Source organism: Plecotus auritus (assembly GCF_963455305.1).
Source record: "Plecotus auritus genome assembly, chromosome: 1".
Lineage (NCBI taxonomy): Eukaryota > Metazoa > Chordata > Mammalia > Chiroptera > Vespertilionidae > Plecotus > Plecotus auritus.
In genome coordinates, this window is record NC_137770.1 from 204591232 (window position 1) to 204610201 (window position 18970).

Consider the following 18970-nt stretch of genomic DNA (forward strand, 5'->3'; position numbering starts at 1 on the left):
TGGTAGGATTGAGGTACCTGTTTTTTTGTTTTCAGCTTCTAGAGGCCACCTGCCAGTATGGCAGCTTGCTGCTTCAAAGTCACCAAGGAAGACTTTCTCCCTGCTTCTGCTAGATAGTGTCTTATATGTATAATATCTGTACATTGTCATATATATAATCCTAATGGAATCACAGGAGTGACTTCCCATCACCTTTGTCATATGCTGTTGATGAGAAAAAGTCACAGGTCCCTCATGCATCCTAGGGGAGGAGATTATCCAGTGGCTAACCTCAGTGCTACTGAGGGTGTCTCTACTACTTAATGCTAATGTGATTTGGGATTTACTCTAAGTGCTAAGTAAGGATTTTTGTGATAATACTTTAAAATCCAGATTATCTTAGAAGTTGATATGGTGGGGAGGAAAATAGGGGCAGAAGAGGGATAATACAAGTACAGTAGTCCATTCTTATCCATAGTTTCGATTATCCGTAGTTAACTATGGTCTGAAAATATTACATGGAATAGTTTCAGGAATAAACAGCTCTAGCTTTAAATTGCCTGCCACTCTGAGTAGTGTGATGAAATCTTGCACCGTTCTGCTTCATCCCGATCCGGGGTGTGAATCATCCCTTTGTTCATGGATGATTCAGTGTATCCATGCTTTAGTCACTTGGTAGCTGTCTGGGTTACCAGATCTACTATTACAGCTTTGCAGTGCTTGTGTTCAAGTAACCGTATTTTACTTAATAATGGCCCCATTGTGCAAGAATAGTGATGCTGGCAATTCAGCTATGCCAAAGAGGAGCCATAATTGGCTTCCTTTAAGTGAAAAGGTATATATGTATAGGAGAAACATAGTATATATAATGTTTGGTACTATTTGCGGTTTTGGGCATCCATTGGGGGTCTTGGAACATATCCCCAGTTGAAAAGGGGGGACTACTGTAGTCTAAAAGTGTTTCATTTTACCAGATGACAAAAAACCATATCTTTGTAAGGAATATAGTTTTTTATATAATCATGAAAAAAATAAGAGTTTGTTTTTGAGTGTCAGGAATGGGAAGGTAAGCAATAGTAGAGTGAAAAAGCACAGTACAACTTTAAAGTCACCAAGAAGAGGGGAGAAAAGAAATGATCATTTGATCAAACCAATAAAAATTAGAAGTATCACTAATATAACTTGTAAATATAAAATAAGATGGAAGAATAAAAGTCAGGTTGTTACACTAAATAAGTATGAATGAATTGAATTCCTCTACTAAGATAGAGACTATCAGATGTGATTCAATAATACAAATTCACCTATATGCTTTAAGGAACACTTAAAAACAAGTTTTAAAATAAAAGTTTGTTAAAGAATTAGATAGGCTAATGTAAACAAAAATAAAATAGTGCAATTTTAATACTAGGCAAAGTGGAATTTAAGGTTAAAATAAAAGTGTTGAACAAAGGGTGTAGAACATACAATGACATGAACAATTTATAACAAAGATAGAAAAATTAAACAACTAGTAACTAAAATATGTAAGAAAAAAATAAGAAAAATCAAGGAGATTTTCATTTAAACAATACAGGTAGACTGGGAGATTTAGACAGCTCTAGCAAACAAAAAATAAATAAGAACATAGGAATTTGATTATATACCAGCTTAGTATATAAAACTTTGCATTGTTCAAATAAAGCGAGTGTGTATGTGTATTATACACACAAACATATGCACATATGACTACCCCAATTTACACATTTCCTGTTATGGAGCATTTAGATGGCTTTCAATTAAAATTTTTGTTTTCTGTTTCTATTATAAATAGTACTACCATAACTGTTCTTTTACTTATAGCTTTGCCCATTTTTGTGAGTATTTTTGTGAACGAACTCATTTATTCGAAATGAAATTTGAGTCAAAGAGTATTATAATTATAGGTATTGTCAAATTGTCTTCAATCATTTTACATTTCTACCTAAAATATGAGAATTCCTATGTACCTTTAAACATCATTAACCCTGGGTATTATCAATTTTTTAAATTTTTGCCAATCTAGTAGCCTAGTTCTTCATTGGCATTTCTTTAATTATTAGCACAACTAACTATGTTTTAACCTTTTTTTTTTTTTTTAATGTTTTGTCTGGAAGCATTGTTAGTGTTCTAGAAGGTTCTTTCCACTGCCAAGTATCATTCAACTAAACATTTATATGTCTTCATTTTTGTCTAATATCTTTATACAGTATTGCCCTCCAACACACCAAACCTGCGCAGGACCAAGAGAATACGATTGAAACCTTTGGAATACTGGCGGGGGGAGCGAGTAGATTATCAAGAAAGGGAATCAGGTAAAATTTACACTTTAATGTCTGAGAATAAAAAAAATAATCATAAGATTGCTACAGTTTACTTGTATACATTATGTGCTAAGCATTGTTCTACATATTTATTCATCATATCCCCAAAATGTAATAAGAATAGATTGAGATCCAGATTTCTCTAATTACTATAGAGATGCTGATTTCTTTTTCTTTTTGGTAGTAATTTGAGTGTGCGGCTTTATAGAGTGTTATTATTTCAATACCATGTAACAAGGTTTCTAACTGCATAAAATTAAGCATAAATCAGAACATGAGAAAATTATAACTGGCACAGATTAAGTATTCCTTAATTATTAATCTCATTCCATTTCGTCATCATATATTTCTACAGCAATGGTAGAGGGTGGGCAAGAAAGTATAGTCATTGTTATGCTGAAGTTATTTCTTCTCTTTGATGGATAAATCTAAAGTCAAAGGACTAAACTCAGATGTGGATTGCTATAATTATTTCATTGCTGCCTTTTGTTTGTTCGTTATATACCTTTACTGATGACTGTTGTTTTTAAGCAACAGAGGTCATTTAATCATTTTTTTCCATGTAATCATTTAATCAGTGCTTCTAGATTTAGGATAGTAGAGACATTAGTGAAATGGGTTGGTATTTATATTATTTGAAGTACTAGTTATAGAATATAGTAATAATAATGTATTCTTTTGTATTTTGTAAAGAAATTGCTGTAATAATTTAGAGTTCTGCTTCAAAGTTTTCACTTTCCCAGGTATAATACTTTTATCTTTTTTTTGTTATTAAATTTCAGGAGGATTTGTAATTGGTGGAATATTGTCTCCAGAAACAGTATCGTCTAAAAGAAAGGCAAAAGGAGAAACGAAAAAAGCCAAGCAGAGAGTTAATAGGAAAAGGATCTGTCTTGATAACGATGAAAGAAGTATGAACTTAGTTCTGAAAATAACATTTAGATTATTTTATAAATAACAGTGCTTTTGAAAAGTAGCTTTTTTCTAATTTTGAAATTACCTATGAAAACTTCAGGTGTTAGGGTAAATCACTTTTTATTGATTTTTATAGAGGAAGGAAGGGAGAGAGAGAAACTTCAGTGTGAGAGTGAAACATCAACCGGCTGCCTCCTGCATGCCCCCTTCTGGTGATTGAGCCTGCAAGTCAGGCCATGTACTGTGATTGGGAATCGAGCTTGCAACCTTTCTATGCACAGGAAGACACCCAAACAACTGAACCACACTGGCCAGGGCGGGTAATTCACTTTTTAATGTCCTCTATTCCCCCACCCCCAAATTTTGAAAGTAAACTGATTTAATTTTTTTAATTTTTAGATTCCTTAATGTATTTTTTAATTACAGTTGACATTCAATATTATATTGATTTCAGGTCAACAGCATATAGTGGTTAGATATGTTTGTAACTTAAGAAGTGATCCCCTGATAAGCCTAGTACTCTCCTGGGACCATATATAATTATTATAATCTTATTGACTATATTCCCTATGTTGTACTTTATATCCCATGACTCTTTTATAACTATCAATTTGTACTTCTTAATTCCTTCATCTTTTTTACCCAGCACCCCACTGACACCACCCCCACCCCCCAAAAATTCTGGCAACAATCAGTTTGTGCTCTGTATCTATTTCTGTTGTTCATTTGTTTTTGTTTTTAATTTTTTTCTTTATTGATTAATGTATTACATATGTGTCCTTACTCCCCCCCATTGCTCCTCCCCCCACTCACGCCCTCACCCCCCTGGTGTCTGTGTCCATTGATTAGGCTTTTATGCATGCATACAAGTCCTTTGGTTGATTTCTCTCTCTTACCCTCACCCTCCCCTACCTTCCTTCTGTGGTTTGACGGTCTGATCGATGCTTCTCTATCTCTGGATCTGTTTTTGTTGATAAGTTTATGTTGTTCATTATATTCCACAAATGAGTGAGATTCTACAAATAAATGAAATCATAGGGTATTTGTCTTTATCTAACTTATTTCACTTAGCGTAATACCCTCTAGGTCCATTCATGGTTGTCACAAGTGGTGAGATTTCTTTCTTTTTTATGGCCAACTGATATTTTATTGTATACAGTAGGTCCTTGGGTTACGTTGGAGATCAATGTAATGTGATTTTCGCCGTAAGTCGGAAACCACCTACATAAGCACCTACGTCACTCACATGGAGCACATACACAGCAGTAATGAAGTGAAACAGTAAAAAAAATTTAAAAGAATGATAACAATTCCTGACCTTTACTTGTGGTAAATAAATAATAAAAATCATAAAGCACATATGTACATACATCAAAATGATGGAACTTTTTTTTTTTATATAAATAAATGGGAGATGGCGATGTAACCACAAAATGATGTACGTTGAGTCCGACGTAACCCGAGGACTACCTGTATATGTATCACAATTTATCCATTGGTCTATCTATGGACACTTAGGTTACTTCCATATTTGGCTTGTGTAAATAATACTGCAATACCATAGAGGTACATAGAGCTTTTCGAATTAGTGTTTTAGATTTCTTTGGGTAAATACTCAGAAGTGAAATTTCTGGGTCATAAGGTAGTTTTTTGTGTGTTTTTTTGAGGAACTTTCATACTGTGTATCATAGTGACTGCACCAATTTGCATTTCAACAATGCACTAAAGTTCTCTTTTCTCCACATTCTTGCCAGTACTTCCTGTTTATTGTTATTGATGATAGCCATTCTGACAGGAGTGAGGTGGTATCTCATTGTGCTTTAATATAGTTAATTAATCAGTTTGATTTTTAGAGTACATGTATTAAAGGTGGGGACAGTGAAACAAGGAAAAACCTAGAATAAAAGGAGCAACAGGCGATTAGGCAAGGCTGCTTTGGCTCTCTAGAAACATTATGGGAAAAAGTTAGCCAAGATGAGGCTGCTGTAAGCTCACTGAAAAGTCAGAAAAAGGGGACCCATTGTTCCCATGGTTGTAAGTCTTTAAGAGAAAGAAAATTTACTTGGAAAGGATATGCTTCATTGTGATTTTAATTTGCATTTCTTGATGATTAGTGATATTGAGCATTTTTCATGTCTGTTGGTCATCTGTATGTTTTCTTTGGAGAAATGTCTATTCAGATTCTCTGGCCATTTTCAAATTGGATTTCTTGGTTTTTGCTAAGTTGTATGAGTTCTTTATAAACTTTGGGTGTTAAGCCATTATTGGAAGTATCACGGGCTGATTTCTTCTTCTATTCAATAAGTTGTCTTTTTGTTTGGTTAAATGGTTTCCTTGGTTGTGCAAAAACTTTGGTTTGATGTAATCCCATTGGGTTATTTTTTGTTTGGTTTTGCCTATTGAGGGGACGTATCCATAAAGTTGTTACTTAGGGTGAAGTATAAGATTTTACTGCCTATGTTTTCTTCTAGGATTTTTATTTTATTTTTGAAATTTTTATTATTGAAAGTATTACATATGTCCCCTTTTTCTAGGAGTTTTATGATTTTGTGTCTTGCATTTTAATCTCTTATAGGCAGCATATGTATGGGCCTTATTTTCTTACCCATTTAACCACCCTATATCTTTTGATTAGAGCATCTAATTCATTTTCATTTAATTATTGATAGGTATGTAGTTATTGCCATTTTATTGTTTTCTGATTATTTTTGTAGTTTCTGTTCCTTTCTTATTCTCTTACTCTCATCTCTTGTATGTTGATGACTTTCTAGAGTTTTGTTTGTTTGGATTCTTTTTTTTTTAAATTTCTTATGTTTCTTGTGAATATTTGGCTTGTGGTTACCATGTGCTTCATGTATATACTAAGCTATGTTTATAGCAGTCTTTAAATTGATGGTTGCTTAAATTTGAACATATTCTAAAATCACCACTATTTTTAATTGCCCCTTCTATGTTTATGTTTTTGTCATAATTTTTACTTCTTTTTTTTTTTGTGTGTGTGTGTATTCCTCAATTTACTATTGTAATTATACATGATCTTCCAACTTTTGCCTTTTAACCTTTGCACTAGCTTTATAGTTGGTTGATTCATTGCTTTTATTATGTTTCTATTAAGTGAGAATTTTTCTTTTTTATATTTTTATTTATTACTAGAGGCCTAGTGCACGAAATTCGTGCACTGTGGGCGGGGGTGTCCCTTAGCCCAGCCTGCACCCTCTCCAATCTGGGACCCCTCAGGGGATGTCTGACTGCCGGTTTAGGACTGCTGGCTCCCAACCGCTCACCTGCCTGCCAGCCTGATCATCCCCTAACCACTCCCCTGCCAGCCTGATCAACGCCTAACTGCTTTCCTGCCAGCCTGGTCACCCCTTAGCTTCCCTCCCATGCCGTCCTGGTCGCCCCCAACTGCCTTCCCCTGCCGGCCCGGTCACCCCTAACTGCCCTCCCCTGCCAGCCTGGTCGCCCCTAACTGCCCACCCCTGCTGGCCTGGTCACCCACAACTACCCTCCCCTGCAGGCCTGGTCCCCCCGAACTGCCCTTCCCTGCAGGCCATCTTTGACCACATGGGGGCGGCCATCTTGTGTGAGGGCGTGAGGGTCTATTTGCATATTACCTCTATTATATAGGATTTTTCAAAATACTTTTGATTAGAAGTCCCTTTAATATTTCTTGTAATATTGGATTGATGGTGGTGAGAATTCCACCATCTTTTAATACTTCTACAGCAGCGGTTCTCAACCTGTGGGTCAAGACCCACAGGTTGAGAACCGCTAGCAGGGTCGCCTAAGAGCATCGGAAAACACAGATATTTACATTACGATTCATAACAGTAGCAAAATTACAGTTATGAAGTAGCAACGAAAATAATTTTATGGTTGGGGGTCACCACAACATGAGGAACTGTATGTATTAAAGGGTCGCGGCATTAGAAAGGTTGAAAACCACTGAATTCTAATCTGTTGTTGATTCCATTTAACTAAAATGTATTCTTCATTTCAGTTAGTGTATTCTTCATTTCTGACTGATTCTTTTTTATGTTTTTTATCTCTGTGTAAATTCTCACTAATTACATCTATTTTCCCCCCTCAGTTTATTGAGTATCCTTATAATCAGTATATTGAACTCTAACTGCTAAATTGCTTGCCTCCATTTCATTTAGTTTTTTTTCCTAAGTTTTGTCCTGTTATTTCATTTAGGGCATGTTTCTTTGTCTCTTCATTCTGGCTGGCTCCCGTTGTTTTTCTCTCTACATATTAGGTAAATCCTTTAAGTCTCCTAGTCTTGGCTGGGTGGCATTATGTAGTAGGAATTCTGTGGGGCCTAGTGGCACAATCTCTCTGGTCACCTTAACTGGTTGCTCTAGGTGTGTCCCTTGTGTATATTGTATGTGCCTTTATGTTATAGTTGAGCCTACATTGCTCTTGGCTCATCAGTTGGTGGGATTGACTCTGGCTGACTGGCTGTGTGGAATGGCCTTAACTATACCTGACGAAGTGTTATGTGGGGTCTGGCCCCACAAAGTGGGATTCACTGTAGCAGGACTGTGGTGCCTACTGAATTCACCCTTTGGGTGTGTTGTTTATAGAACTAATTGTGTGGTGCTCTGGTACTGTCTGAAGCCAGACACTGTGTTTGTTAGTTCTGGAGCCTCTTGGGAGGTACTCTGGTGCAGGCCCAGGTCAGCAGTTAGCTGTGTCCTGCCTGGGCCATCTGGTAAGAGCTACAGTGTGATCTGTGATTGGTAGTTGCTTGTGCTGAGCTTGGAGGCACTGGGGAGAGGATATGCTGCAAACTGAGGCCAGCAGTCACTCGTGCTGGGCTTTGGACCAGCTGTCACTGTTGCAGGGCATGCCAAAGCCAGCCACTACTTACCTGTGGTTGTGGATCTTTGAAAGATTTTAGGGAAGTCCCCAGCACTGACTGAGGCAAGTTACTTGCGTGGAACAACCCCTGAAAGAGGTTTAGGCCTGGTGCAGGAGTTAGGTGGGGTAGGTTCTCAGGGAATCACCGGCGGGGGGCGAGGGTTGTTAGCCAGGAGACTCAGACTTGGCATCCACCTGCTCCTGTAGGCTTTGCGTGGGGAGGGCTCAACAAAGGAACAATGGCACTTTTGTCTAGAGAGAGTTGCCCCTCCAACCCTTGCCCTGAAGCCAGACAATTCATTTTCTCCTCTAATGTCCCAAGTACTTTTTGAGGTGCTATCCTGATTCAACCTTAGGGTAAATGTTTGTGAATGAGTGAGTCTATGCTTGGGTTTGCATGGGTCTCCAGTAGCTCTCTGTCTCATCCAGACAGAATCCCCACTGACGTTCACAGATATTGTGCGGACTCATTTTTCCCAGCACTGGTGCTCTAGAGCAGCGGTCGCCAACCTTTCGGACCTCACGGAGCACCAGTGGTCCAGAGACCACCAGTTGGCGACCGCTGCTCTAGAGTGGCAGGCCTAGTGTGGGTCTGGGTCCCCTCGCTCTCAGGAGCATCTCCACAGCTAAAATAAACCTCCTCATTCTTAACACCACATGTAGATACAGGAACGGGAATCCCGTTGCATGTCTTCACTCCTACCAGTCTCCATGTGGCTTCTTTTTATATCCTTAGTTATAGGAATTTCTGTTCAGCTTGTCTTCAGGTGGTCCTCCCAGGTGGTGGTTCCATAATTTAGTTGTAATTTTGCTGTGGGTATGAGAGGTGGAGAGCACAGCACTTATCTACTCTGCCATCTTGATGGGTAGTCCAAACTTAATTTTATTCTTAAAAATAAAAATCATTAATAGCATAGTATAAAACATTTCCACGTTAGTAAATAGCCCTGTCAAATGAGGCTTACCTTTTTCATATGGTTAAAATAGACTTTTTGATGACTTCTTTCTAAAGTGTATTGCATACTTCCGGCTCTCTTAGAGACTATGCAAAACCATTTAACTTCTTGATGCAAAAGTTCAAGAGTTGTCACGTTTCAACAGGCCTACAGAAAATAAGAAATTTAGGATGTTTGCTTCTATATTAAATCATTATTGTTTTGGAGTTACTGTGAATCAGAATGTTCATTTATAAGTAGGAAGAGATTGTTATGCCTCTGGCAATTCTTCTTTACAACTTGTCCAAAGCTGTATTTCATACTAGATTTTTTTTTTAAATTGAAAAGAATTTTAAGTAAGTAGCTTATATTTCAATTGTATTTCTTTTGCAGAGAAAGAATTAGTCATAGATCTGAATATACCTCTGGGAGATCCTTTGCAGCCAACGAGCGTAAGGGATCCGGAAACAAGAAAGATTATTCTCATGGGTAAGATCAGGAATGATATTGAACATGCTTAATTTAATAGCTAAGAAGTACAAACTGCTGGCTTGATGACCTGCCCACTTTCTCTTTCTCTTCCTAGCTCTTTCTGAGCCAAAGTCCAGTAGAGGGTCTAATTCCAATAAGCAGCCCATATGAGGAATATTCTGGGGAGCATTGACAGCAAACAACTTTCAGGGGGCATATAGCACCATGCATTTATCCTCTGGGATTCAAGTGCTACCATCAGGACTGTTGCCTTCCCCAATAGGAAAACCAGGCATTCTTTGACATGGGGACAAGGGCTGTTTTGGGGGAACTGTAGCAAGTTAGCTGGCAGACTCTAGGATACACTCTTATTATGAGACCAGAAAGGAATTGTGGGCAGGATTTAGAAGTATGCAATACACTTTAGAAAGAATTAATCAAAAAGTCTATTTTAACCATATGAAAAAGGTAAGCTTCATTTGACAGGACTGTTTACAGTGCGATTCCAGTAGTGATACCTGGGACATGAAACCTTTGAGAGGATGACTAGCAAGTGCATCAATCAGCCAAACAGATGCCACTTAACCTTAGGGTTGACACAAGGTCGTAGAAACCTGCTGCTGTATTGAATAGGCATTAAACAGTTAGTGTCTTGGATGACCATGGCAAGTCCCAAGGAATGCGTGTAGTGTGGTGGGAGTAAGTAGGAGACACTAAGGTATTTGCCAACCAGGCAGTGTTTATATATATAGGAAATATTTAAATGTTTAAACAACTGTTATGACTGTTTCAATGAGTACCAAGGACAATTTATCCTAAGTCATAGAACAAATAGGTCCAACTAGAGAAGCTATAAGATGATCACACTTAAAACATTGCTGTACTGCACCAGGTTAGAAAAGTTGTGAGTATTGTTAGGAGTTCATCACTTTTTGTATGTTTCTTGAGTCTGTGTATTTTCTATTTCTAATATGAGATATAGAAAACATTCCCAAATATCCAAGGAAACCGTCAGAAGCTGATGATAGAAAAATGTATTAATTATAGAACTGCAAAATTTTATAAGTAAAAAGAAATTCAAAAGGGAGATAGTAATTTGTGAGCAACAGTTAGAACTCCAGTTACTTAGAGCCTTTACCTGATAAATAAAAATCTTATTTAATAATCAGTTAAGCAATTGCAAAGGACTCTATTGGCATGGTAATGATACATTTGTATTGTGGGCTATGTTAAACTTTTAAAATGTATGGAAGTCTTTCTTTGTCTTGTCTCTTAGCTACTTTTGTTTTTCATTTGAGCTATAATGGAAAAAAACAATAACACTGCCGTTATTATTATTAACAGCTAAGACTTTAATGTTTACTTTGTGCCAGTGTTTTAAATACTTTACACAAATTAACTCATTTGATATTTAACATAGATGAGCTATTATTATTTTATAGAAAAGGCAATGTAAGCACGGAGAAAGGATAAGTAACTTGGCTAAGGTTATACAGCTTGTAAGACAGAATTTGACATCTGGCATTCTAGCACCCAAGTTGATGATCTTGATTTCATTTCTTTTGTCTTTCTAAGGCAGGTTTATTTTATTTTATTTTTTATATACTTTTTTATTGATTTCAGAGAGGGAGGGAGAGAGCTAGAAACATCAATGATGAGAGAGAATCATTGAATGGCTGCCTCCTGCACACCCCCATCTGGGGTTGGGGGTGGGATCCAGCCCCCAACCTGGGTATGTGCCCTTGGCTGGAATCGAATCTGGTACCCTTTAGTCTGCAGGTAGATGCTCTACCCACTGAGCCAAACCTGTGAGGGCCCTAAGGCAGGTTTATATCTAGAAATGAATATTGTAATTATGTGTATGTATGTTATATTGTTGAGCAATGTCATTGCTGTTGCTTTATACTTATATTAACATTTTTCCCTTAGAGCTTTTAAGGCCACGAGATACATACACATTTTCAGTTGAGCAGGATGAGTTGAAAGTGTATAAAACATTGGATACACCCCTTTTTTCTACTGGAAAATTGATATTAGGGCCATATCAAGAAAAGGGAAAGCAGCATGTTGGCCTGGATACATTGGTGAGTATATTTCTCCATATATTTTTGCTTTTGGTACATTTCTATTTTATTGGACATGATGAGGCATTAAAAATGCTATTTCCTTATAGTGCCCAGGTAATTTTTTTTGTTTTGTTATATCTGTTTAGAGTTAATTAACCAATGGTTATTTAAAAGTTCTTTTTCAGTGTATAGCAGTGTACCCTTGAAATTCAGAAGTTTAAGGAATGGTCTTTATTTGAGTGAATCTTAGAATATGGATTTGCACAGAAATCATTAGAATTTTAGTCTTGGAGGTGGTTATTAAGATTTAGTCTAAATCTCACTTCTTCAATCATGCAGTTTAGCAATAGAGGTTAAAAAACTTCTTTCAAATCATGTAAGTAGTTAGTAGCAGACTGAAAATTGGGAGCTAGTATATATGATATTTCTGCATTTTGAGTTTGAAAATTATAGAATTTTAAAATCCCTTTAAGTTTTAAGAATGTTTAATATTATACCAGCATTAAAAGATGTTACATCTAAGGCACAATTTTCAGAAGTAACATTTCAGGAATCTATGAAATCATGAGTTACTGGGGGTAGTGCATTCAAAACTTTTTGCTGAAAAAAAATTAAAGCAAACTGAAAAAGGAAAAAAGAGCATCTGGACCATTGAGTTTATATTAACAATGAAAGGCAAATTGAGGCAAGGAAAGGAAAAGGTACACATGAGAGTCAAAGTGTAATTTATTACTACATCAGTGTAACTAGAATCCAGACGTAACATATTTAAAAACATTTTTAAGCCAATCTTAAAATGTGATAGATCTCCAAGTGTTTTAACTAAAGCAGTAAAAAGAACACATTTAACTAACTGAAGTAATAGATGATCCCTGTATAATCATTAAGGAACAATTAATGAGGATGAAGCTTCATCATTGAACTAATAGCAGTTACCTATTTAACTGTCATGCCTTTATTATACAAAACGAAATTTGAAAAGTAAGTACTTGAAAGTATCTAACATGGCCAATATTCATGGGCAATAGAGGTTAAAAAACTTATTCCAAATCATGTAAGTAGTTAACAGCAGACTGAAAATTGGGAGCTAGTATATATGATACTTTTGCATTTTGAATTTGAAAATTATAGAATTTTAAAAATACAGGATACTTTATAATTATTGAATTAGTAGAAATTATTGGAAAAACATTTGTACCCATTGACCTGTGACTCACACAGGTCAGAAATTTTTCCTAGGAAAATAAATGAAAAGTTAGGGAAGCTGGGCATATGTAATTATTCACTGTTAACATTGACAGCAATTGCAGTAATTAGAAACCATTGAATTGTTCTGCAGGAAGAAAGTTATTATATTTACATTTTGACTTAGTAATGAGATAAACCATTACCCTATATAATAAAAGCCTAATATGCTAAGTGTCCGACCATTCGTTCGACCATTCGACCAGTTGCTATGACGCGCACTGATCACCAGGGGGCAGACACTCCGACCAGTAAGTTAGTTTGTTGCTGGATCAGGACTTGGGCAAGACCAGCCGGACACGCCCTGGAGCCCTCCCGTGTTCCCTCCCTGGGCCCTGATCGTGCACCAGAGGGGTCCCTCGGCCTGGCTTGCACCCTCTCGCAACCCAGGACCTCTCGGGGGATGTCAGAGAGCCGGTTTCAGCCCGATCCCCGCAGGTGAGGCCGAGGGACCCCACTGGTGCACAGTATGATAATAAGTAGTTATTTGGCACTTACATGTTCCAGGTACTGTACAGAGCATTTTTATATGAGTTTAAGTATATATTTTTTTGAAGAATAGCCATACAAGCAGACCTTGGAGATAAACATTTAAGCAAACTGTGCAAGGTAAAATATTCTCTTTATTTTATTTCTGGCTATAGTTTAGAAATGTAATGACAGAAACTAGAAGAAACTGTAGAAAGATAATATGTTTATTAGTTGATTATAGTTGATTTTTCTTCTAAATATTGCCTTTAACTTTTCATAATAAAAATTAGATCTTGCCGAAACCGGTTTGGCTCAGTGGATAGAGCGTCAGCCTGTGGACTGAAAGGTCCCAGGTTCGATTCCGGTCAAGGGCATGTACCTTGGTTGCAGGCACATCCCCAGTAGGGGGCGTGCAGGAGGCAGCTGATCGATGTTTCTAACTCTCTATCCCTCTCCCTTCCTCTCTGTAAAAAATCAATAAAATATATTTTTAAAAAAATTAGATCTTTTTTTTTAATAAAAGGAATAATTTTACATTTTTAAAAACATGAAGCACACTTTTAAATATAGGGTTTTTGTTTGTTTTTTATCTTCACCCAAGGACATGTTTATTAATTTTTGGGGGAGAGAGAGAGAGAGAGAGAGAGAGAGAGAGAGAGAGAGAGAGAGAGAGGGAGGAAGAGAGGAACATCAATCAGTTGTCTTCTACATATGCCCCAACCAGGGATTGAACCCACAGCCAAAATATGTGTCCTGACTGGGAATCGAGCCCACAACCTTTTGGTGTACAGGACAACGCTCCAATCACCTGAGCTAGCCATCCAAGGTCTAAATATAGGTTTTTGAGAAACAAAAGAGGGATAAGACGGAGAAATAGCAAAGGTCATTAACTCTTCCTTCAAACTTAGTGCTAGAGAATCTGTTTGATAGAGAGGGAAGCAGTCATATATTTCTTAAAATTAATTCACACAAGAACTAACAAATTAACTATGGTAGCTTTTCCGGAAGACAAAAAGAGATTAAGAAGTAGAAAAATATACAAGTTAAGTGATGTGTGAAGAACAGAAATAAAGCAGGAGAAGAGAGAAAATAACCAAATGAGCAAAGTGTAGCAATATTTGAAAGCTAGGCAATAAATGTTCCCAAATATAAAAACAAAAACAAAAAAGCAATAGCAACTCACTTAGAGGAGCCAGTTTCTTAGAGAAATGTCTGATTCCAGGCCTTTGGCTGAACTTGGAATATTTTTATCAGACCTGGTAGCAAACTTTCAAAGACCTTGATGATTGAATCATAAGGTCCCAGGATCTAACTTGAAGATATTCTCATTGGAGAAAGATATGAAACCTTGACCACATCAAAATTACAACTAAACTATGGAATAGCCACCATTCAAAACCAGAGAATTAAAGAAGCCACATTGAGACTGGTAGGAGGGGTGGAGACAACAAACTGCTGGTCCCACACCCACATGTGGCGGATAAAAATTGGGTGGTAAGAGCTTATGCTATTTGATAGGGCCCATCTAGATAATCCAGGATAATCCTCCCATCTTGAGGTCCCTTTTGCTATATACCATGACAAATTATGGAGATTATAGCACATGGACATCTTTCAAAGGCAGTTATTCTACCTACCACATTTCTTACGTTTCTTTGGAGTATAGTTGTTGTGATGGTTCAATTTGAAATGAGATTTTAATTTTGAATTTTACAGGTTTTTTATGTTAACTTTGGTGACCTTTTATGTACCTTACATGAAACATCTTATATAATAACAACTGGGGATTCATTCTATGTTCCTTCAGGTAAGAGTAATTAAAGACATTTTCTTTCACATGGTTCAATATTTATGAAGTTGCTCATGAGCACATAAAAATGAAGTATGGTCAAAATGAAGTGTGATGTGACTGATGCCAAAGAAGTTTGATAAATATTTTCTTTGAATTTTGTACATTAGTGTTTCGATACATGAAAATTGAATGAGTTGGTTTCTTTATTGCTGAATATGAAAAACTGTTGTTGTATCCAAGTTGGAGGGAAAATTATTTCCCTTGTGTTATCTCTAAGACATTATGTAGTCAAACAATTTTTAGTAGTTTATTTTAAACATATAGAATAGCATGGTTCATCAGTTATTGAAGAACACAAGTCTTTGGAAATAGGAATTTTAATTTGTTCATTCATTCATTTGACAAATGTTATTGAAAGTCTGTCAAGCTTTGCTCTAAGAATGTGGGATATATAACAAAACGCAAAAATTCCTGCCCTCATCAAGCTTACATTCGAATGAAAGGAGACAGTAATAGTAGTTATTTGTATAGTCTTTTATGTGTGTCAGCACTGTTATGAACACTTTACATTTATTAACTCAGTTCATCTTAGTATATATCAATTTCTAATATATAGAAAGTCACAGTATGGTACTCAATGCTATGACTATGAATCTGCCTTTGTTTGCTGTTAATCTGTATCTTACTTTAGCTATTATTTATTACCTAATTTATTTAAGAGTAGCATTTGCCCTTTTTTTTTAACTTTGAGATTTTATTTTACTAAATATTTTACTTTTTATATTTACCTATTTATACATATGTCTAGTTTAAGGGAATCCATAGCAGTTCCCAAACTCTAATAACCATTGAGCTTAGAGAGGTTTTATTTTCTTGCATCCTTGTCTAATTTATTTTTATGTTTACTATCAAAATGATGTGAAATTTACATTCTTTTAAGCCTTATGTGGATCACAGGGGATGATTAACTCTTGGATTTTTCAATTAATGGAGTTAAGTAAGAGGTACTTTGGGTTAGATGAATTGATTTTGGGTACCATATATTTTAACTGTCTTAGTCATGGCCAAACATTTAATCAAAAGAAATGATCTTATGGGAGTAAGTTTTAATTTTATTTTCTTATCACTTCTAGGTAATTATTACAACATCAAAAATCTTCTGAATGAGGAAAGTGTTCTTCTTTTTACTCAGATAAAAAGTGAAAGATGAAGCAAAATTTAAATATGTGTATATATATTATATGCATACATGCATACACATATATAATAGTTTATGTAGTTGGGACATTTGACTTGTAATTATTTGTGATGTTTTAAAATAAAAATTTTATTAGTTTTGTGTGTACTTGTATCTGGTAAATATTTCAAACTCCTATATGTATCTTCTAATTTCTCCATGAATATACACAAAGCCTGTAATGATGCCCATATTCTTAATATTTTAATACCATAAGAAGAATGCCAAAATCACTGTTCCCACAGTGAAATATAGGGCATTCTTCGTCAGAAGAGATCTGATTAATGTGTCCATTCAATTAAAAATATTTTCCAAATATGAATTTTAAGTCACTAATCAAAATAATCCAATAATAGAGAACTGTGGTAAGTGGTACATCTGTATTACCTTCCTAGGGCTGTCGTGACAAAATAGTACAAACCTAGTGGCTTAAAACAAAAGATTATTGTCTCACAGTTTAGGAGGCTAGAAGTCTGAAATCGATATGTTGGCAGGGCCATGCTCTCTCTGAAACTTGTAGGTTTCACAGTAATGCTTCTGCTTAGAACCTATCTTCCTATTAATAGGAGAAATCAGTGTGATGGTCATTACAGAATGACTCAGGTTTTCTTCTTATCATGCATTAAAAATGATGTAGAAAACTGAAGAGATTTAGGGGGAAATGGTTAAATGTCAGAAACAAGTTGCTAGCAGCTGTTTTGAATTTATTTTAAGAAACTCATACTTATCCCAAAATCTTAGTTTCATTTGTCAGAATTATAATTCAACAATATGCTTTAACTTTTGCTTTTATTTTTAAAAATCAGTGTAAATGTATCACTTTCCATATGAAGCTTGCTCTGGGATATTTTTATTATTATATTTCCTAGTGTCTCCATAAGAAGTTTGAGTTTGATATGTGAATAAACTTTTTATTACTAGAGAAACTGGTATACTTGCTTTCCAAGTCAAGAGTTATATGACTAGATGTGTTTCCATGTTTATCTAGACTGGTGAAAATTTGGTCCGTCACCTGTAATGGCTCAATTTTTTTTTTTTTGAAGGGGAGCACTTATTGATATAATTTACATATAGTAAAATACATAGATCTTAATTACAGCTTAATGCATTTTTGATGAGGACATCTCGCACCTAAGTAACCCACAAATTTCTGAAATTCCAGATAGTTCCTCTTTTAAGTCAGTTCCTGCCTACCCCACTTTCACTTCTTGTGGCACTATTCTATTTATCTCTGTAGGTAGGTTTCACTTGTTCTAGAACTTTATATAAATGGACTCATAAAATATTCTTTCATTCAGCAAATATCTAAGATTCATTCACTGTGGTGTCTATATCAATCATTTATGTTTTATTGCTGAATGGAATTCCATATGAATGTACCACTTTTTTTCTTCTTGATTGACATTTGGGTTATTTCCTGGTTCGAACTATTAATGAATAAAGCTGCTGTGGATATTCTTGTCAAGTTATTTAATGGATATATGTTTTTGTTTCTCTTGGATTTATATCTACAGTGGAATTGCTAGGTTAAAGTATATGTGTATAGTTAATGTTATGAGAAACTGCCAAACATCTTTCCAAAGTGACTGTATCATTTTTACACTCCTACTAGCAAATTATGCGAACTGCAGTTGCTTCATATCTTTGCCAATATTTGGTGTTATCAGTCTTTAATTTTAGCCATTCCAGTGGGTTTTAAATGATATCTCTTTAGGAAGATACAAGTTTGTTCTTGCTTTTAAATCCTCACCCGACGATATGTTCTTATTGATTTTAAAGAGAGAGAAACATCAATGTGAGAGAAAAACATGGATCGGTTGTCTCCTGTATATGCCCCAACCGGGGATTGAACCTACAACCTAGGTTTGTTCCATTACCAGAATCGAACCCACAACCCTTCAGTGCACGGGTTGCGACACCATCCAGGGCAGTAAGCTACAAGTTTTATGTTATGTTTGTTTTATGTTTTATGATGCATCTCAGTATCTTTTGTATCGTGTCAGCTAGGGGTCAAGGGCAAATTTTTTTCCTGTATGGATACCCAGTTATCTTTGTTGAAAAGTTATCCAAGTGCTGGAAGTCTTCTAATTTTGCTTCAGAGTTTCTAGATCATTTTGGCTATTATATACTCTTCAACAAATGCTATATCTTTCCATTTATTTAGATCTTAATTTCTCTTGATGTCATTTTATAGTTTCAAAGTAGAGATGTTGCTAATTAAAAAAAAATTATTGCTAGGCATTGCAATGTTTGGTGCTATTCTTCTATTTTTCTTTTTCAAGTTTTTGTTGCTAACGTACAGAGTACAATTGATTTTTACAAACAGTCATGTGCCACATAATGATGTTTTGGTCAACAATGAACTGCATATATTATGGTGATCCCATCTATATATATAAAAGCCTAAGCAACTGAACAACCAAATGACTGAACATCCAGTCAACCGGTTGCTATGATGCACACTGACCACCAGTGGTAGACGCTCAATGCAGGAGCTGCCCCCTGGTGGTCAGTGTTCTCCCACAGCCAACCTCCCAGGGCCAGCCAACCTCCCGCAGCCCCTCCCCCCAGCCAGCTGCCCCCCCCCCCCCATTGGCCCCAATCACTGGCCAGGCCAAGGGACCCCACCCATGCACGAATTCGTGAACCAGGCC

At 36.1% G+C, this 18970-nt stretch overlaps 1 protein-coding gene across 3 annotated transcripts in view; it reads left to right on the plus strand.

Annotated features, from left to right (window-relative positions):
* The window catches only part of CENPC (centromere protein C), a 79207-nt gene extending 60785 nt beyond the window's left edge, over window positions 1-18422 (plus strand). For 2 of the 3 annotated variants that reach the window (XM_080676034.1, XM_080676035.1), the window contains exons 14-19: window positions 2208-2312; window positions 3104-3232; window positions 9428-9523; window positions 11435-11589; window positions 15004-15094; window positions 16213-18422. In XM_080676034.1, the coding sequence (XP_080532160.1) occupies window positions 2208-2312; window positions 3104-3232; window positions 9428-9523; window positions 11435-11589; window positions 15004-15094; window positions 16213-16289 (653 nt within the window). In that variant the 3' untranslated portion in view covers window positions 16290-18422. The remainder of the gene's footprint in view (window positions 1-2207; window positions 2313-3103; window positions 3233-9427; window positions 9524-11434; window positions 11590-15003; window positions 15095-16212) is intronic. The other variant, XM_080676036.1, reaches the window with a different exon arrangement.
* Window positions 18423-18970: the final 548 nt, after the last annotated feature.